Source organism: Talpa occidentalis, unplaced genomic scaffold (genome assembly GCF_014898055.3).
Source record: "Talpa occidentalis isolate TD23 unplaced genomic scaffold, MPIMG_talOcc4v2.1 talOcc4.10, whole genome shotgun sequence".
NCBI classification, from domain to species: domain Eukaryota; kingdom Metazoa; phylum Chordata; class Mammalia; order Eulipotyphla; family Talpidae; genus Talpa; species Talpa occidentalis.
The window spans coordinates 101,968,901-101,986,115 of record NW_023600993.1 but is presented as its reverse complement, the minus strand read 5'-3'; the positions used below and the strand labels follow the sequence as shown (position 1 = coordinate 101,986,115).

General features: G+C 44.5%; 1 protein-coding gene across 4 annotated transcripts in view; it reads left to right on the top strand.

Annotated features, from left to right (window-relative positions):
* Positions 1-17,215, top strand: part of BCAS1 (brain enriched myelin associated protein 1) — a 68,984-nt gene that overhangs the window by 37,234 nt on the left and 14,535 nt on the right. For 2 of the 4 annotated variants that reach the window (XM_037500624.2, XM_037500632.2), the window contains 2 exons: positions 3,364-3,540; positions 10,197-10,238. In XM_037500624.2, the coding sequence (XP_037356521.1) occupies positions 3,364-3,540; positions 10,197-10,238 (219 nt within the window). The remainder of the gene's footprint in view (positions 1-3,363; positions 3,541-10,196; positions 10,239-17,215) is intronic. The other 2 variants (XM_054698344.1, XM_054698339.1) reach the window with 1 other exon arrangement.

Genomic DNA, 17,215 nt, shown 5'->3' with positions numbered 1-17,215 from the left:
TAGCGGAATGTTATTTAGTATCTCGAATCTCCTCCCGAGCTAAAATCATCCTTGATGACATCAATGGTTTGCTTCCTACACTTTGGGAAATACTGTTCTAACCTCCAAATGACAATTTTTTGCCTTAACCCATGCCCAGCGTTAACTACGTTTATACTAAACCCACATAAGAGCAGAACAAACCGTGAATGGGGACAGAGCAAGCTCTAGCCATGTCCCAGGGAAGGAAGAACACAGAGATTCAGTGTGGGGATTTCACCCCAAGAAGATACCAATGTTTGGAGCCATGAATTAAAAGCACCCCTGAACTGGGTCGGTATTCATGGAAATTTGTTTGAAATATCAACCACTCTCCACTACATTGAATGAAATTATTAAAATCCCTTCCAGCTGGAAATTAAAGTCCCAGAACTGTGTATGTAAATGACAGCTCCGTAGAAAGTTCTCACGACTGAATCTGTGTTTGCATAAACAAAGTACGTTATGAAGCCACGCTTTAATTCTGCACAGGCTTGTTTTGTTCTGTAAAGAGAGAGAGGGGCGGAGTGATAGATATTACAATGGGGAGAGGAAATAAAATCTCCATCCTGCTGTTTGTGGGAGACAGGTGCTAACTGCTAATGAAGTAAGTCTTCAATCTCGTACAAAGGAATCAGCTGAATTCCCCCATGGACCGTCTGTGACAGGGGCTTGGGAGTTTAAAAAGTATATGACTTTCCCCCTCAGGTCTGCATTTCATTATGACATTCATGTCATGCGCTGCAAAGTTTCAAATCCCCAGACTCAGTTCCTGTTCACAAGTGGATTCTTAAATTCAATAATCCCTAGAGCTTCCCCAAATGATTAGCCTCAAGTCCTGCCCCTGAGCTGCATTTGGGCGAAGGGTTGATACTGCAATGCAGCACAAGCCTTCCCATTACGCCCTGAGCTGCATTCAGTCTCTTTTTACGTAAAAATAAGGGAACAGTTTCCAAAGGTTCCTAATTCCCCTATTTAGAGGAGCTCGAAGGGGCTCCTTGGCTTTTACCACTGTGCCTAGGACAATTGTTTCCTCTGATTATTCTGTCGTTCAAGGAGATAGAAACATGGCACCATTAAAACCAGCCTGATTTATCAATGAACCTACTCGCATGAATACAGGAAGGGTGATACTCATCCACGACTTCACTGTAACCTAAGACAGGAAGGGAAACATCCACACAGATTCAGGGATAAAACTTGAATTATTATTTTCTTGTTTTGCTGGAAAAAAATCCAATGGTTACAGATTTGGGTTAACACCAAGATTCATTTCTCTATGTCCCAATTTTCCTTTCTATAAAAAGAATTTTCTTCATTTAAGAAAGTGCAGAAACTTGGAGTTCATCCGTGAATAAGTTTATGGTTATGGTTACGAGAAGGCTGTTTACGTTCCAGTGCTGCAGCTGGATTCTCTTGGTTTAATCAGAATCACACTTTTTGCACATCTCCCCCAACATGGGCTGTGACAACATGCTCACAGCTCACACACATGTTCTGGTATGTTTTTTTTAGATGCCCACACATGCAGCCCTCCCCACCCAGGTTTCCTGGGAGAACCCCTAACCTTCACCCGCCCCCCAACCCCCGCCTCTGCAGGGCAGCTAAAACACTAGCACCTGGCATTGGGGGTCATGAGCTTTGCTACAGTCACTGTGTTCAGCTCTTGCTGCAATAGTCACACCTTGCTCACTCCTCCCGCCCTTGCACACCCAAAGGTGAACACAAGACTGACACTTACCAGGGCAGCAGGTAAGGCCTGTGCTGGGCAGTCTCCTACTCTAGCACGTTAGAATTTCCTGGAGAGGCTGCCAGACAAATTGCTGGCGCCCAGTTCTGTCCAAGTTTCAGATAAACAGCAAGTGATTGTTTTAGTCGATATCAGTATGTCCCAAACAATAGCTGGGATACACTTGTGCAAAACAATTATTCTTTATTGACCTGAAATTCAAATGTAACAGAGCATCCTGTAGTCTCTTAGTTACTTGCTAAATCTGGCAAGAGATTTCTGTTTTCTGAAAAAAAAAGAAGGAAACCACTAGGTAGAGGACACTTGTCTCTAACTTAATTACGATTCGGAGGTAAACAGCACCACCTGCCTCAGACCACTTGAAACAGGGCAATGCAGAACCTTCTGAGCCCAGCATTCCTGCTCTCGCTCTCCATAAATTGCACAGGTTACTCTAAATCCTGGCATTAAGCAATGTTGTGCACTGTCTAGGATCATTCTAGGATCAAGTATTACTAAAGTAATTACTTTGGTCCTTGATCTCCTGATTCAAACTTAAAATCTGCTCAATAAACGACTCCTGTTAGTATCAAGGGACTCAGCCTCGGGGTTATCAAGGAGTCAGATTCTTGCATCAAGGAGTCAGATTCTTGTCATTTGCAGATGCCCATTGGAGGGGCAGCGTGCTTTGTGGAAGGATGTTAGGAGCACTTGCCAGATGTCAGAAATCCAGATGTGCGGTCAGGCCAGGCCACTCGTTGTGTAGCTCATGCCCTCCGTTTCTTCATCTGTGAAAATCCTGGCATTGGAGGGAATGGTTCAATCCAGCTAATTTACACTTACTTTATACGTAGGTCAGTGACCCCCAAAGTGGGGCATGGGAGGAAAGATTTCTATTTAACTTAGGTTTATGTTGACCCCTCTTTTATTTCAAATTTGGGTCAGTAAAATCATACCTGTTTATAATATAAACAAAACATGCATGTAGTGGAGGTGCGTGTAACTGTTTTGTCTGATGAGCCACGATGAAAGCATGTGAAGATCGACAATCCAGAAGCAAACTAACATTCTTTTTTTTAAAAGAAAAAGATTTATTTATTTTTGCATGCAAGAGCTGGGGGATTGGCCAGAGGTGTGGGGCGGGATAAGACAGAGCAGGGAGCAGAACAGGTGGATCCACAGAAATCCACTGCTGAGGGGATCAGCAGGGAGACAGGAGAGGTCTGCTGTGCCATGTGGGTAGCTCCCTGTCCGGGGATCGAACTCCTGCCACAGTAGCTGCAGACAGCTTCATAGTGCTGAGACTTAACCCCTGTGCCACCAGGGAGGCTGCAAACTAACATTCTAACAGCAAAGTGCCTCTTCCCGTCACCTGGACTGTTGAGTTACTCCCGTGAGCAGGACAAACAATGGTTCTATATACTTGTTCCCAAAGGAAAAGATCTTGGCTTTTCCCAAGACTTTAACACAAATCCATATTCATATTAAAGTATTTGGAAACTACAAAAAGATGTAAAGAAAATGAGCATATATATAATCCCAGCCCACGTTTATTTAAAAAAGGCATTTTCATGTTTGCAATCTTGAGATGATTTTGAAATGTCTTAATTTTATAGGGTGCTGAAAAGCCACCCGCCACTGCAGCGGACCTCAAGTCAGACAACGTCAACTTTGCCCCCCAGGATACTCAAGCAGCTGCCAAGAACCCTGCAGCCACTGAAATAGCAAAGGACGGTGCCAAGGAAAAGGGTGCCGCCACCCCTCTGCCACTGGCCAAAATGTTTTGGAAAAAGGTAAGCGCTCTTTTTGGGGATTTGAGGGGCATTTTGGATGAAGATGACTTGAGAAATGCTTTCTTCGCGGCCCATTGAGATTCTCGGCAGTGTATAAATTTTCTTCTTCTGCAAAATGACTCAACTAGCCATTGCACCAAAGACTTGTGACCTACTCCGGGGAGGGATGAAATGCCTCTCGTGACAGAAACAGGTTTCGTGGGAAAGGAAAGGAAATGAACAAGTGGAATTTTTCATTCTTGGAATTATTCCCGCTTATGAGAGGGTTGTGGTATTTCTCTCACGGTTTCCTTTCTCTCTGAAATGGAGTCTTGCCGTGGCTTCCGCCTGGCTCCTCTGAGTGCTCTCAGCTGGGTGCTGTCTCGGCCCCAGCCAGGGGGAGTCAGACATTATGAAGTTCTGGGTCTCACCCTCCTTTGGGAAAGCCTGGGTGTCCTCCAGGCCCCCACCTCCCCAGTGACAGGGACATTCACACACTGTCTGATCGTGTCCCCCATAATGAGGGTGTCCCACGAGGACGTGGTCGGTGGGGTTGAGTAATTCTGAGAGCTATTCCTTGATCACCGCTGAGCAACCCCAGCTGCCCCACATGTTCCGAGCTATTGTCTGTTTTAAATGAGGCCAAGAGATGAGCAAGAAGTCAGGGCGAGGAGGTGGGGTGTGATTCACAGAGCTGGAAAATCCGACTTCATAATGTCATGGAACATCCAGTTGGCACCCGAGGAAGGCAGGCGTCAGCTCAGATGCTGCTCTGCTCTTCGTGTCGCTCTCTTCTCCAGAAGCTGACTGGCTTTCTGAAATTCTTTCCTGTTGTACAGAAACTTTCCTTCTAGATTCTGCCCAGAATGTAGTGACACTTAATGAAAACTTTGGATGATGTCATTTGTCATTCTATTCTAGTCCTCCCTGCCTGCCAACATGTTCTCTGCAGTATAATGTAGGGAACAATTTCAAAGCTAGTTACATTCAGGTACTGGTGACAAGGAGGGTGACGTTGGTGACCCGTATTCAAACACTTTCATCTGAATAAGCAGGTAGAGGCAGATCGACGGGTACATCTAGAGGTGTATAAGTGCAAAGTGCTTTAGGACATACAGAAGCAGCACATTATTGATTGCACATCTATTTTGCTCAAGGTGAGGATGTGGATTTGGTTTAAAAAGTAATCCAATGAAGGAAAACCTGATGTAAATAAATAATGGTAGTGCTGTACGCACATAATGGCAAATGGGGGTGGGGGGTCTTCCGAGCAGCAGAACCAAGACAGAACTGACGTGCCAGAGATCTGCTGGACAAAGCCAAGAGGGGAGCGGGCAGGGCCGCAGAGAGAAGCCTGTAGACGCAGAGGGTCTGACACCTGTGAAGGGAAGGAGGGAATGAAGGAGGAGCGGGTGGGAAAAGCCTCAGACCCAGGATGGTGCTGGGCCAGTGGGGGATTCCAGAGCAGAACTTGTCCACTCGGGGTGCCCGCCCCGTCCATGGTGGCTCGCTGCTGGGAGCAGCTGGGGAGAGCACCCCCAGGGAGCATCACCCAGGACGCAGAAGGCGGAACAGTGGGCTGTGCTCCTCCAGGGAAGTCCGAGCAGCGCGTGTCCGTGGCGCCACAGAGGGGGCAGATGATATGGCCAAAAGGAAAAAATGACCAAAGTTTGTGGAACACTTTTACTTACAGGGTAAGAGTTTGAAGTGGGACAGATCTGACTGTGTCTACCCCTGTAGCTTCAGTTTCCTCATTTGGAAAATGCATATCACACCACCCAGGGCACAGAGGTGGAGCGAGAACCCAGTGGAACACTGGACAGGCCTGAAAGTGGCCCATGTCATCTATTGCTGTGCTCGGGAGGTGGGCGCTGACTGCACACGCTTCTTGGTCTCTCGGAGCCGCCCAGTTTGGGGGAGCCACCAAAACCACCAGCCTCAAGTATTTTACCTTTTCTGAGCTTTGGGATTGATGAGGATAGGTTGGTTTCTCTTACAACCTCAGGCCCTTCCCACCCCCAGTGATAAACCTGTTGGAGGTTTGTCTTTCCAATGGTAGAATTACATCCGTCTCAACTTTTTGTTTTTTTTTTTTACCATTATTTGACTATTTGTTAGTAGACTATAAAAATCATGAGGTTAAGAGAAACCACAACCAAATCTTCTGTAAATCTTCCTTATCCTTCTTTTCACCTCGGCAGGAAGAGTAGGATTCAGTAGTATTGCTGGCCATGGTCTCTGCGCTGGGTTCTTGTGTGCAATGCTGTGTTCTGAGCACTGGGCAGCGAGCATGAGGCTGCCCTCCTGGAGCTTACATTCTCAGAGTTGTTTATGGAACAGAGTAAGACCTCTGCAGTCTTTGAACTGGAAGAAGTTTGGTTATATAATCAATCTCGTAAAAATTTTGAAACACAAAGACAAATGTAGAAAGTGCTGATCATTTTGCTAGCCAATCCTAAGAGTTTGCCTTCTCTCTTAATTGATAAGATCTTAAATGAACTGAATTTGAAGTTATGAAACAACTCTTTCCCCTGGAAAACTGTGGTTCTGAAATTATGTTATTTTTATAACTTTTTTATGACTCTAAGTTATTTTGACTGTACGTTACTTTATTGCTGAAGTTGTCCTTCTTATAAAACAAATACAGAAATAGCCTTTGAGAAAATTAATTTTTAATTATGTTGTACTTGGCAAAAAATGTTTACATTCTACATACCTGGACTAAATATGGCTCCCCTGTTGTGAATTCATCCGGGTACCGTTTGCTCTGTGACCTTTTCAAAAGTGACTTTCCCTATTTGCGCTTCTTTTCCTCATCTGTTGAATGAACATTGGGCTAGACGGTCTTCAAAAATCTTGTATATGGCAAGTGTTGAATTCTGGGCAGGATCGGGAAGGTGGGGCTGTGTAATCTTGGGCAAATTACTTCACTGCTTGGAGCCTTGATTTTCCTATCTGTAAAATGGGACCATGCTTATTTTAGCGTTATTATGAGAAACATACTAAATACTCAGTGAATGGTGTTACCATTTCGTCACGTATGAACAGTCAGGGGTCATGGTCAAAATATCCACGTGTGGCTTCTGCCATCCACAGCACCCTGGGCTCAAAACACGCCTCAGGCCCATTGGCTACTGTGAAAACACTTGAACTTCACTTGGAGGAACAAGATCAGTGCACATGAAAACACATACATGCACACATGTGTGTGCACACAACTAGAAACTGCATTTGGAATCTCTTCAAAGTAACTCTTCTCTCCCCTCTTTGAAGGAGAGAAATGAGTGGAAAAGAAATGTGAACTCTGAAGCCAAAGAGACGTATCTCTGCCAGGCCAGTCACTGGCTGTGTGACCATGAGTGGGTCACTTAAACCCTCCACGCTTCGGTTTGCTCGGCCTCACAGGTGGCCACGGTCCGCCTCCCGGATGACAGGGGGGCACCAATGCAAGCGACTGGCTGAGGCGACTGAAATTTCCATTTTGGAAGGATGAGGGCTACAGTCCTGCGTTAATGGGATGCAGGTTACAGATGCCCTGGGTGTCTAGCAAAGAGGTCCCCAGTACACCCCAATTCAAGGGTAGCCAAGTGCTCTAGTCGCCACCAGGAGCCTACTGAGCAGCACTGCTCTCCTCGGACCCAGCTGGGAGCTGCTCACCTGGAATCCTTACCCCGCTGGGGGATTCTCTTTCTGGAGACGCTTTCTTGAAATGCTTATTTCTGCCCACCCCATCCACCCTGATGTCTAGAAAACACTGTAGATGCTGAACCGTAATTACAGAAATGGTTCCAGCGCTCCAGCTCTGGCGTGAGTAAGTGTCTTTACACAGGTACTGGGAGGAGCTGTGGGGCTACCAGGCGGAGGTGACCCAGCCCCCCTTCAGCATGCATGGCCTTCCCAGGCTGGATTTCTGGATCCTTTAAACAAGCTGTGATCCTCAGTCTAACAGCCCATCTTTGGAAGGATGGACGGAGGCTCAGAGACCGGTGATTAACTTGCCCAGGGCCACACCAGAGCTAAGAAAGAAGGTGACTTGGCTTCACCGGCCAAGATGCTCTAGACCTGGCTTCTGGGTGGGTTTTCTCTTGCACAGGCTCAACACTATTGGCGCCCTGGCTGCTCATTCTCTACGAGGGAACTTTGCATGAGAGGGCGTGTCCGCCACCCCAGTGTGAAGCTCCACTCACAGGCCTTTGACTGTCATACAAAATGGCGGAAGGAGTGAGGATGGTTCTGGGACCCAGCCCTAAAGCTATAATTGGTCTCGGTGAAGTGAAAAGTCACCCATTCGCCCTTCTGCTCCTGTTTCTCAGGTGACATGAAGAGGAATGTGTCTTCTTGATCTTAAAAGAATTTTTTTACCACAGGAACATTTGCTGTTTTCCCTTTTTACCAAAGACTTATAATCACGACTTTGTGAATGGTGGTGTTTTGCCCAAGCACAGTTGTTTCACTACATTCTTTTATTTACAGCAAGGATGTGGATGGCACATTCACCATAATAATAAGCTGTTTTCTTTTAAAATGTATTTAAGTGAAAGTTGATTTTTGAAATCAAAAGGTTGATTTTTGAAAACATACCAAGTACATAGAGGGGGGACGTGGAAAAGTGAAGAAACAGAAAAATTGTCTACAAACTGATAAAGTTTGAAAAATGCTCAACGAGACTCATTCCCAAGATAAGTCGGGCTTCGCCTGGGTAATATACCTTGGAAAACATGAGTTAGCAGCTTCTTTTGGAACAGATTCGATGTGCAATGCCAAGTGTTGAAACATCAGAAAGATCTGGAAGTCTGGAGCGGTAATGAAGGCCATGGACACGCCAGGTTCAGAAGCAGCCCCTTCCATCCCCAACATCCAGTTCCCAGTTTCCTCTGGAACTGCGTGAGCAGCAAATGGCCAAGAACTTTCCAGACACAGGAAACCAAAGATGCAAACTGGTCTCATTACAACCCACCGGAACAGGAAAGAGGGTTTGGAAAACTGAAAATGCTCTTCTGACATAGACGGCCCTGCACCTAATGAAGGCGATCTGTTGACTCTTGAAATTTTTGTGGGTCTCATTGGAAGAGGTCTGACTTATAAAATACTGGTTAGTTGCTTGCAAGTTCTAGTATTAAAAAGCACCCTAAAAAGCTGGGAGAAGAGGTACAGAGTTCCAAGAACTCTGATTGCTTGAGAATACCTTTCAGTCAGAAGCTTCCAGAAAGCCCCTGGTCCTTTCCAGGGACACATTATGGCTGAGTAAGCTTCTTCACTGGAAGAGGAAGATAAACAGAAAGAAATGGTCTCCCTGGCTCTTGTCTAGGGAGAAAGCAAGTCTGTAATAGTGGGGCTCCTGTAATCCCCCAAAAAATGTCATCATGGAAGTTGTCGTGGGAGAGGGAAACTTGGCTCTCAGAGCCATTTCCACCGCATTGCAGTGTATCCCCTGGAACAGGTAGCTTACCTCTCTGCACCTCCATTTCTTGCTGGAAATGAGGATCTCCATGCTGACTGCTTGGGGCTACCGAAGAGAAATGACATACACTGAGTCCTTAACGCAGAAGACGCGTTTGCAGGTGTCAGTCCTTCCGCACCCACTGGATTTTTAAAGGTAAAAAATAAAGGCAGGAATTGGAGCAAAACAGGGAGGAGATCTTAACCTGGAATCCAAGGAACACGGGGTCTATGAACACCCTGCAATTATTTGCAAAATATTTTATTTTCCTGGGAGGAGGGTTCACCAGTGTCAAGGGAGTCCTAAAGTCACCTCCACAGGTGACACTCGGGCAGCTGATGGAATGACTGCCCTGAGTTTTGATGGAGCTGGATCACTCTTCTGCTCAGGACTGTACTCTCTGCTACATTTATTTTGGGGAGCAACAGTGCTTGGAGCTGGATGTGTTGGCCTCCAGCTTTCTGACTCTTCAGAGATGTGTTTTAACCAAACCTCACTTTGATAGGATGAAATCGACCCAAATTTCGGGCTCATGCAGGAAGCAGCTTCGGATGCTGGCACACCATGGTCAGGGTGAGGCTGAGGACCCCACTAATTACAGCCGTGCCTGCTGCCTCCATGAGGGGCCTGGGGGGCATTTCCCTGGACTTGCTACCAGAAATTTCCTAAGCAGCCCCTTTGTTTTCACCTAACAATATCTGGGTATGTTGTGACTGATCCCTTATGTCCCTGTTTGTCAGTTACCAGAAGATACAAAGGCAGATGTGTTGCTGGCCCACACCCAAGACTGTGGGTTGTGTTTTCTTTCTTTCTTTTTAATTGCATTACTTTTATTGAAGTAATATTGGTTTACAGTACTACATGATTAGAGGTACAGGTTCACCCCCCTTGAGATATATGTCTCCAAACACACCCACCTCCCAAGCATCCTTAATCCTCCACCCTGGTCCACGCAGCCCCTTCCCCTTGGTGGGGTTTGCATTCTCCATAGCCACCCCCTCTCCTGGCTCCATTTAGATCCTGGCTGCACCTGGAGATTCCTTTTCTCTTTATTGCATTTTAACAGGCATCATTTGTATTATCTTGTGCTGCTGTTCACTTGTCTGGGTCTCTGTCAAGTTCCTTTGGAACGAGGTTTACAGAAGCCATGACCAAGATCGCGCCGGAGGGCTGTGAGCCCAGCTAAGCCTTCACTTTTTGGTAACATCCTGACTCTTTATTTTTATCTCTCTTTTAGTCAGTTAAAGAGGAATCAGTCCCCACAGGTTCAGAGGAGAATGTAAGTTACGTGTTTCATGACAGAATCATTCCATTCTCATCTTTGGCACCTTGGGCCCCTGGGCATTTCACCTCTGGGATCCTGAGTTCTTGCGTGCTCCAAGTGTGATCCATCTGCCGTAGACTCTTTCAACCTTTTTCGGGATTAGGGGCCACCGGGGAATAACATTGGATGAATATTTGTAACTGGAGAGAGGCGAACTAAATGCAAAACCAGAGCACACGTTTTTGTGATTTCTTAGCCTGCAGGGGTTGAAAGAGTCTACGAACCATGAGACATCTTTACACTTTCTTAAGACACAATGACGCTGCAGCCTCTGCTTCATTCTACCTTGATTGCTCTTTCATCTTGATTTCCATGGCAACCCCATTCTCTACTAACTGTGGGCGGTACCGGCAAAGGTAGTTGCATCAGACGCGGCATCCTGCTGCAGTATTGCTGTGACTGGTCTTGGGCTGGAGGGCGGACTTTGTGAGTCTACACCTGAGCCTCCCTGGTTTTTTGGGTGTTTTTGCCTTTGATCTTCTGGAGTCAAAATGTTCAAGACAGTGCATTCATGTCTGCAAGAGGTGGCTCTGTGGGAGACACACAGAAATGTAGCTTTCCAAAACACCTTCCAGAGAGATGAATAAACTGGCCTGCTGAGTTTCAGACTCTGCTTTGAAAGTACAGTCTTTGGAAAATTTTATAAGCGGGATGAGTGAATTCACAGGTCCTTAATATAGAAGCTGATATTTATCATTTTGCCAAAGCAAAATATGTTTGGCTCTTTCTAGGTGTCTCTCATTTACTTGCCATAGATGGGGCTTGTGTTTTCATTTTAATTTCATTGTTGGAACTGAACAGATGTTGAAGAGCCAAAAAAATTCCAGAAATGTTGTGGTAGGGAATGAAAATTAGAAAGACTATGTCATTATGCGTGTTAGGAGAAAGATCTTTGAAATCTGCTTTGTTGTTGTTGTTGCTGTTGTTTTTCTTTCTCTCCCTCATTCCTCATTTCCCTTCCTCCCTCATTCCTTTCTTCCATTTCCTTCCGCTCTCTCCCTCTCCCTTGAGTCAAAATTTATAGCTCAGTCAAGCTCATGTCTCTCATAATTCCAGAAAATTCTGGTGAATTTATCAGTTTTACCTGAATTTATCAATTTTTAGAGAGCCAAAATCTCCATTTCAGCAACCTGCAAAGAGAAAATCCTTTACATTTAAAAGCTGCAGGCCCAATCGGAAGCACCAGTTAACTTTGAGCTTCCCAGCTCTCTGAGACAAACCTTCTTTGGGGACAGCAAGCAAAGCTGCCGCCTGAGGAGTCCTGAGCCTCTCACAGCTCACACTTTTCTCCTCCTAATGCAAAATTTAAAACAGAAATAGGAACATGACATAAAGCTAAGTTATTGATGCCAAAAGATAGCACAACACCTGGTGGAGAGTGAAAGAAAGGAAACTATTTTCCCAAGAAAGTAAATGGGCATTACAAAAATTGCTTTACATTTGCCTGACAATTAACATTTCTATTCTTAAGTTTCAATATTTAATCACCTACAGAGTATTCATTGGAAAGAATGGGTCAGAAAAGCTTGCCCCATTGTCCCCAGACTCTGACACTTTTCGGGCCTCAGTTTACTCACTAAGTGGGCATAATAATAATACCTACCCCTTAGGTTTCCTGTGAGAACTGAAAGAATAATGCAGGTAACGTAGCCCCTCTGTGCCTGAAACCAGGGAAGAGCTTGGCAGTCCAGGAACTTGCAGACCACCCAGATGGGCCAAGTCTGACCCTGTGAACTAAAATGGATGTGAATGAACAATGATGTAAAAAAACTTTAAAAATTAAAAAATGAGAGATTTAAAAAAAATTTAAAAATTTTAAAAAAGAAACTAAGAAAAACACAGAAAATAAAAGAAGGATGTGGAGATTCTTGAATGGTTGAAAACAATTAAAAGAAGAACGACTATTTCATACATACAAGTGATAGGACATTCAGATGTGTGATTATGAATAAAGTTTTATTAGAACAGCCACACCAAACACAGCCACATGCATTTCTCTGCCCCGGCCTTGGATGCTGCTTGGGGGCTACAGGAGCAGAGCTGAGCAGCAGGGCTCCTGGAGGGAAGTGTTGGCCGCCCCTGCAGCAGCTGTCAGTGCCCTGGGTCGTGAGTGGAGTGAGCGCTCCCCTGTGATCAGTGGTCACGCACCTCACAGCCAGCTCAGCGCCCCCTGCAGGAAAGGCACATGCACTGCAATCAGCTTAATCTCCTCCCACCGGGAGAGATGGCTTTTACCAAAGAGTATCAGATACTCCACCCTCCAGAGCAGGACAAGTAGCTTTGATTATATTACAAGAGGATTTTTGTCCATCTATTGTATTGATTTTTTTTTGTTCAATTATTTTTATTGAGGTGATGCTGGTTTTCAACACTGTTTATGATTTAGGGGAACAGGTTCACACCTCTTCAGATGTATGCCACCACCCCACACCCACTAGGGTCATCGTCCTCCCTAGTCAATTGGGGGCCCCTCCTGACTTGCTTCTCCTCCTTGTGCTCCCCCTCTGGTAGCCTCAGTTCTGTAGTCAGATCGGTAGGGTTTGTTTTGGTTTAGTTTTGTCTATTGCTTTGTTTTGTTTCTTTCTGTTCCTCACAGGAGTGAAATCCAGGAGTCTTTTAACTAGCAACTTCTGGTTAAAATATCATTGAGTGCGTTTTTAAAAATAGCTCTATGGAAAGTTTCCAAAACCAAACTATCAGTCCCTGCAAGTTCCTGTATTTTTACAAAGCAAAGGAGAGAGTGATTTCAACATTTCCCAACATTTTTCTTGGAAAAAAAAAATCGGCTTTGGGGCCAATTGGTAGTTTAGTGCTTTTTTTTTTAGAATGTGCTTCTGGGGCTGTCAGAAATGCCATCTATTTTTCTTACAGTAATGATCGGATCCATTAGCTGTAATCTGAAAATGTTTGGTCATTGTTTAACTGAGTTAACATTGTAATCAATGAGGCAGGGGGAATTTTTCCTCCTCACTGACTAAGAAAATAGGTATTTCTGTTGTTTATCTCTTTGTAAGCAACCTTTCAGCACAAAAGAAAGAAAACTCAAGTCAAACTGGATGAAAAAGAAAATAGCTCTTTTTGGGTCTCAGCACTAGAAAGTAGAACTGGTGTCAAATGAAGTTTGACTCAGATTTCTCCCTTAGCTCAGCCTTCCTGGCCTGCTTACATTTTCAGCCTCCCATCATCATACTACCCAGTGCAGAGATTACGCCATTAGAAACCCTGACCTCTAGGGATTGGTTCTCTCTCATTTTCTCAAATGGATTCATGTGTTTCATTAGTCAGCTTCACCAGGTTGTGGTACAATAACAACCAGGCCCAAATTTCAGTGGCTTTCAAAGCCAAGATTCTTTTTTTTCTCACTCATGCTGCATGTTAGCTGTTAAGTTGGCTGTGACTGAGTCACAGGGCCTCTCCCTGGGATCAGGACTGGGGAAGCAGCCCCTTTAGTCAGAACACACAGTGGTCGTGTCAGAGAGAAGTGGTATCAAGCTTCCTCTGGGTTGTGGTTTAATAATGTATCCTCACACTACATTCTCCAGCAAGTCACCCAGCTGTGGGTATGACATACAATTCTTTTACAGGAAGGCAAAGTGAGTATTGGGGGGAGAAAAAATCATACATTCTGCCACCCTGAACTCCTATGATCAGAAGGTACAGCTTGTTGGTTGGACAAGACCTGTTCAGTTGGCTTCAGCCAAATTACATGACCTTATAGCTAAAAGAAGATCCTTCCCCCATAGAAAAATGGACACTCTGTGAAGCTAGAGAGAGAGAACAGTTATTCAGTAGAAAAATAAAATCTCGGGCCTCCCCGGTGGCGCAGCGGTTGAGCGCTGGGTTACGAAGCTGCCCGCGCCTCTGCGGCGCAGGTTCGATCCCCGGCTGCCTCCCGGCCACCGGAGGAGGGTCCCACATGGCGCGCAGACCTCTCCTGCCGCCCGCTGCTCCCCTCAGCAGTGTACTTCGGTCCTTCTGCCTGCCCTGCTCCCCTCTCTGGCTCTGGTGAATTCTCTCACCCTCCCGCGCTTCTGACTGTACCCAGTGCATGTGTAAACAGAACAAACAAACAAAACAAATAAAGAAAGAATAAACATGCCTCTATAAAAAAAAAAAAAAAAAAAGAAAAAGAAAATCTCTACGAAGTCTTTGTAGTCAAATAATCATGTTAAAAATCAACTCAGAAAGAATCTAAAAAAGAGTATGAAATAATTTTTTTTTTAATCATTATTATATGGTAGGTGGTTTAAGTGGATGAAATCTATTTTTGCTACATATCCGTTTCCAAAACTCACAGCTCTAGCAAAAAGACATAAAACAAATGTCAAGGGTAAGTAAAGTACAACAGTTACGGGTAAATGTGAAACCTTTGCCTGAAATACGTAAATGCACTATTTTCATGCAAAGTATAAAATCCCCTACTGAAATCAAGAAAGCAGGATTTAATTCTAAAATAGAGCACAAATCTGATTTTCATTATGTCCATCGTACCCAAAATCAAAATGAGTAGATGTAGTCATGTATTCTAAATAAGGAATGGCTTTGTTAAAAGCCCTGACCTGGAAGGAAATAGGAAAACAATCAAATCAGATTCATATGTTTATATATGCAAATAAGCTCCTTACTTAGCTCCAATACTTGTGAATTTCCACACTGTGTTGGTGGATTTTCCTTGGCTGCTGAAAGCCAACTTCTTGGTCTGACATCAAAGTCAATGGGAGTCTTTAGAAGTACCCCCACAACCTTTTTGCCTACCGAAATGGCTGTCCTTTGATGAATGGACTGTCACTAGGATTTATGACTTGACACCTCTCAGCATTTGGAAAGACCCAGCAAGAGAACCACTGGCAATCAGATAAAGTTGATTTACAAAGTGATTGCCATACAATCTGATCATTTCATTATGTCAAATTCCCTCCAGGCCCCTTCCCTCCCCCTAAAATAAACACAAAAACTTGTTACTTCAAAGACAGAATAATTCTGAACTCAGAGTCAATGAGTCAAACTGTTCACTAACTACCCAAGGCCCATTTTCCTTTCTTCCATCCTTCTTCCTTTATCTTTGGTAAGGTTGGCAACTGTCATATGCTGAAAGTACTTGGTTGTGAGTACTGTGTCTCAACCAGTAATCCCATGTCCTTCACCAATAATTAGTCTAGAGATAAGGACATGACCACTGGCCAATGAAATGTGCCCTGAAATAGGGGAACCAAAATGAAGAACTTCATTTGAACAAATCTTTCCTTGTTTGGATATTGGGCCAAGGATGTGATGCCTGGAAATGTGGCAGCTACTTTATATCCATGAGGTAACCAATAAAAGAATGAAAATCCTGCAAGCCAACAATGGCATAGCCAAAGGATAGACTCTTTCTATCCTTTGTCTTCTTAGGGTCATTATAGAACAACTGAACCAACTCCAAAACTCTTACTTACAAACTTCTTATTGCTTCTTTTTATTGGTTAAGTAGCTATTGGATATCCAATTACCAGTAGACAATTCCATTCTCATTGATATGGCTACTTGTGGTGTGATTTTGGCCCAATCATTCAATCAGTCAGCTTTTTCATAGATAAATAATATTATCTATAATGTTATCCACTATGAGCTGTCTTTTGTAACTTAGTAACTATTTACCAAAGTAATATATTAAAAGTTCTTTGCAGAATATTGGGCATAGTAAGAGGTGTTAATATCATCTCTAAGGAGGTGGCTGTTAATATCATCTCTAAATAAACATGTACATAGTGGGTGATTCCAGATAATTCCAGATAGAGCAAGTAGTACTCATAGTACACAAGTAACAACCACTAGCATTGATTGAGTTTTTATTATGTGTCAGACTGTTGGAAGAACTTCACATGCATTGCCTGATTTAATTCTCAAAATAATTAACTGCTGTCTCTATCCGCATTGAGCAATGAGAAAACAAAGATTCAGAGAGTAGCAGCTGCCTTGGTCTACAGCTTTTGTAAGGAACAGTCAAAACTTAGGCCCAGACAGGCTCCCTCTAGAAGCTGCCTTGTAATCAACACATCGTCAGCCTGCGTTTCAACTTTACCCCAGGGCTCTTATGGCCGAAGCTACATTTTTCAGAAATGCAACTGAATGACACTGACCTAGTTATGGAACTCCACATTCACAGCAGACTGCCGACCCCAGACTTTTATTTGGCTCCAGTCTTTGCCTGGTTTCCGGATTGGCCTGAGTCAAAGACCTGAGCCCAGCCTCCCCAAAGCCCAGTGCTGTGTTGGACCTGTCCAGTGTTTTCCCTACCACTGTCCCTTGTACGCTTTTCAGCCTTTCTCCTGTCCCTCTCTCTCTTATTCTCAGAAACCTCACTTTGTTAGTGTCTGCTAGTTTTTTTTTAAGTATTTTTCTTTGTTGAGTTGTTTGCTATGTGCTCATCCAATATTTGTCTCAGTCATTCTGACCTGCTTTACTACACATCATTCCTTCAGACTCCTTCCATGCTGCTGTCGATGGCTACTACTGCTTTCTTTAGGGCTGAGTAGTACTCCACAGTGTGGACAGGCCTCCTGCATCCAAGCCTCTCTCAGTGGCTCGCAGGTGGTTTCCCTGTCCCTGCTGTTGTAACTAGCACATTTCCTTAAGGCCATCCTCATAGGGATAGGGCTGCTCCTGATTTTTGCCTTGGCCAGGTGTAACTTAGATTCATGGTCCTACCGCCTGGATGAGCAGGCTCTGAAGGGTGGTCTCCAAAAGGACTTCCTCGCTAAGCCTTTACCCACAGGGGGCAGGAATGTTGCCACTTCCAAGTCCATCCGTCCGGCAGTGGTTGAGGAATTGGCTCTGGGAACATGATCTATGACGTGAATGACACTTCTTGAAGTTGCGCTGTGGGGAACAGTCACAGATTCAACCCACAGCTACTATGTGGAGGGCAAGGCGACTAGGATCCCACTTTACAA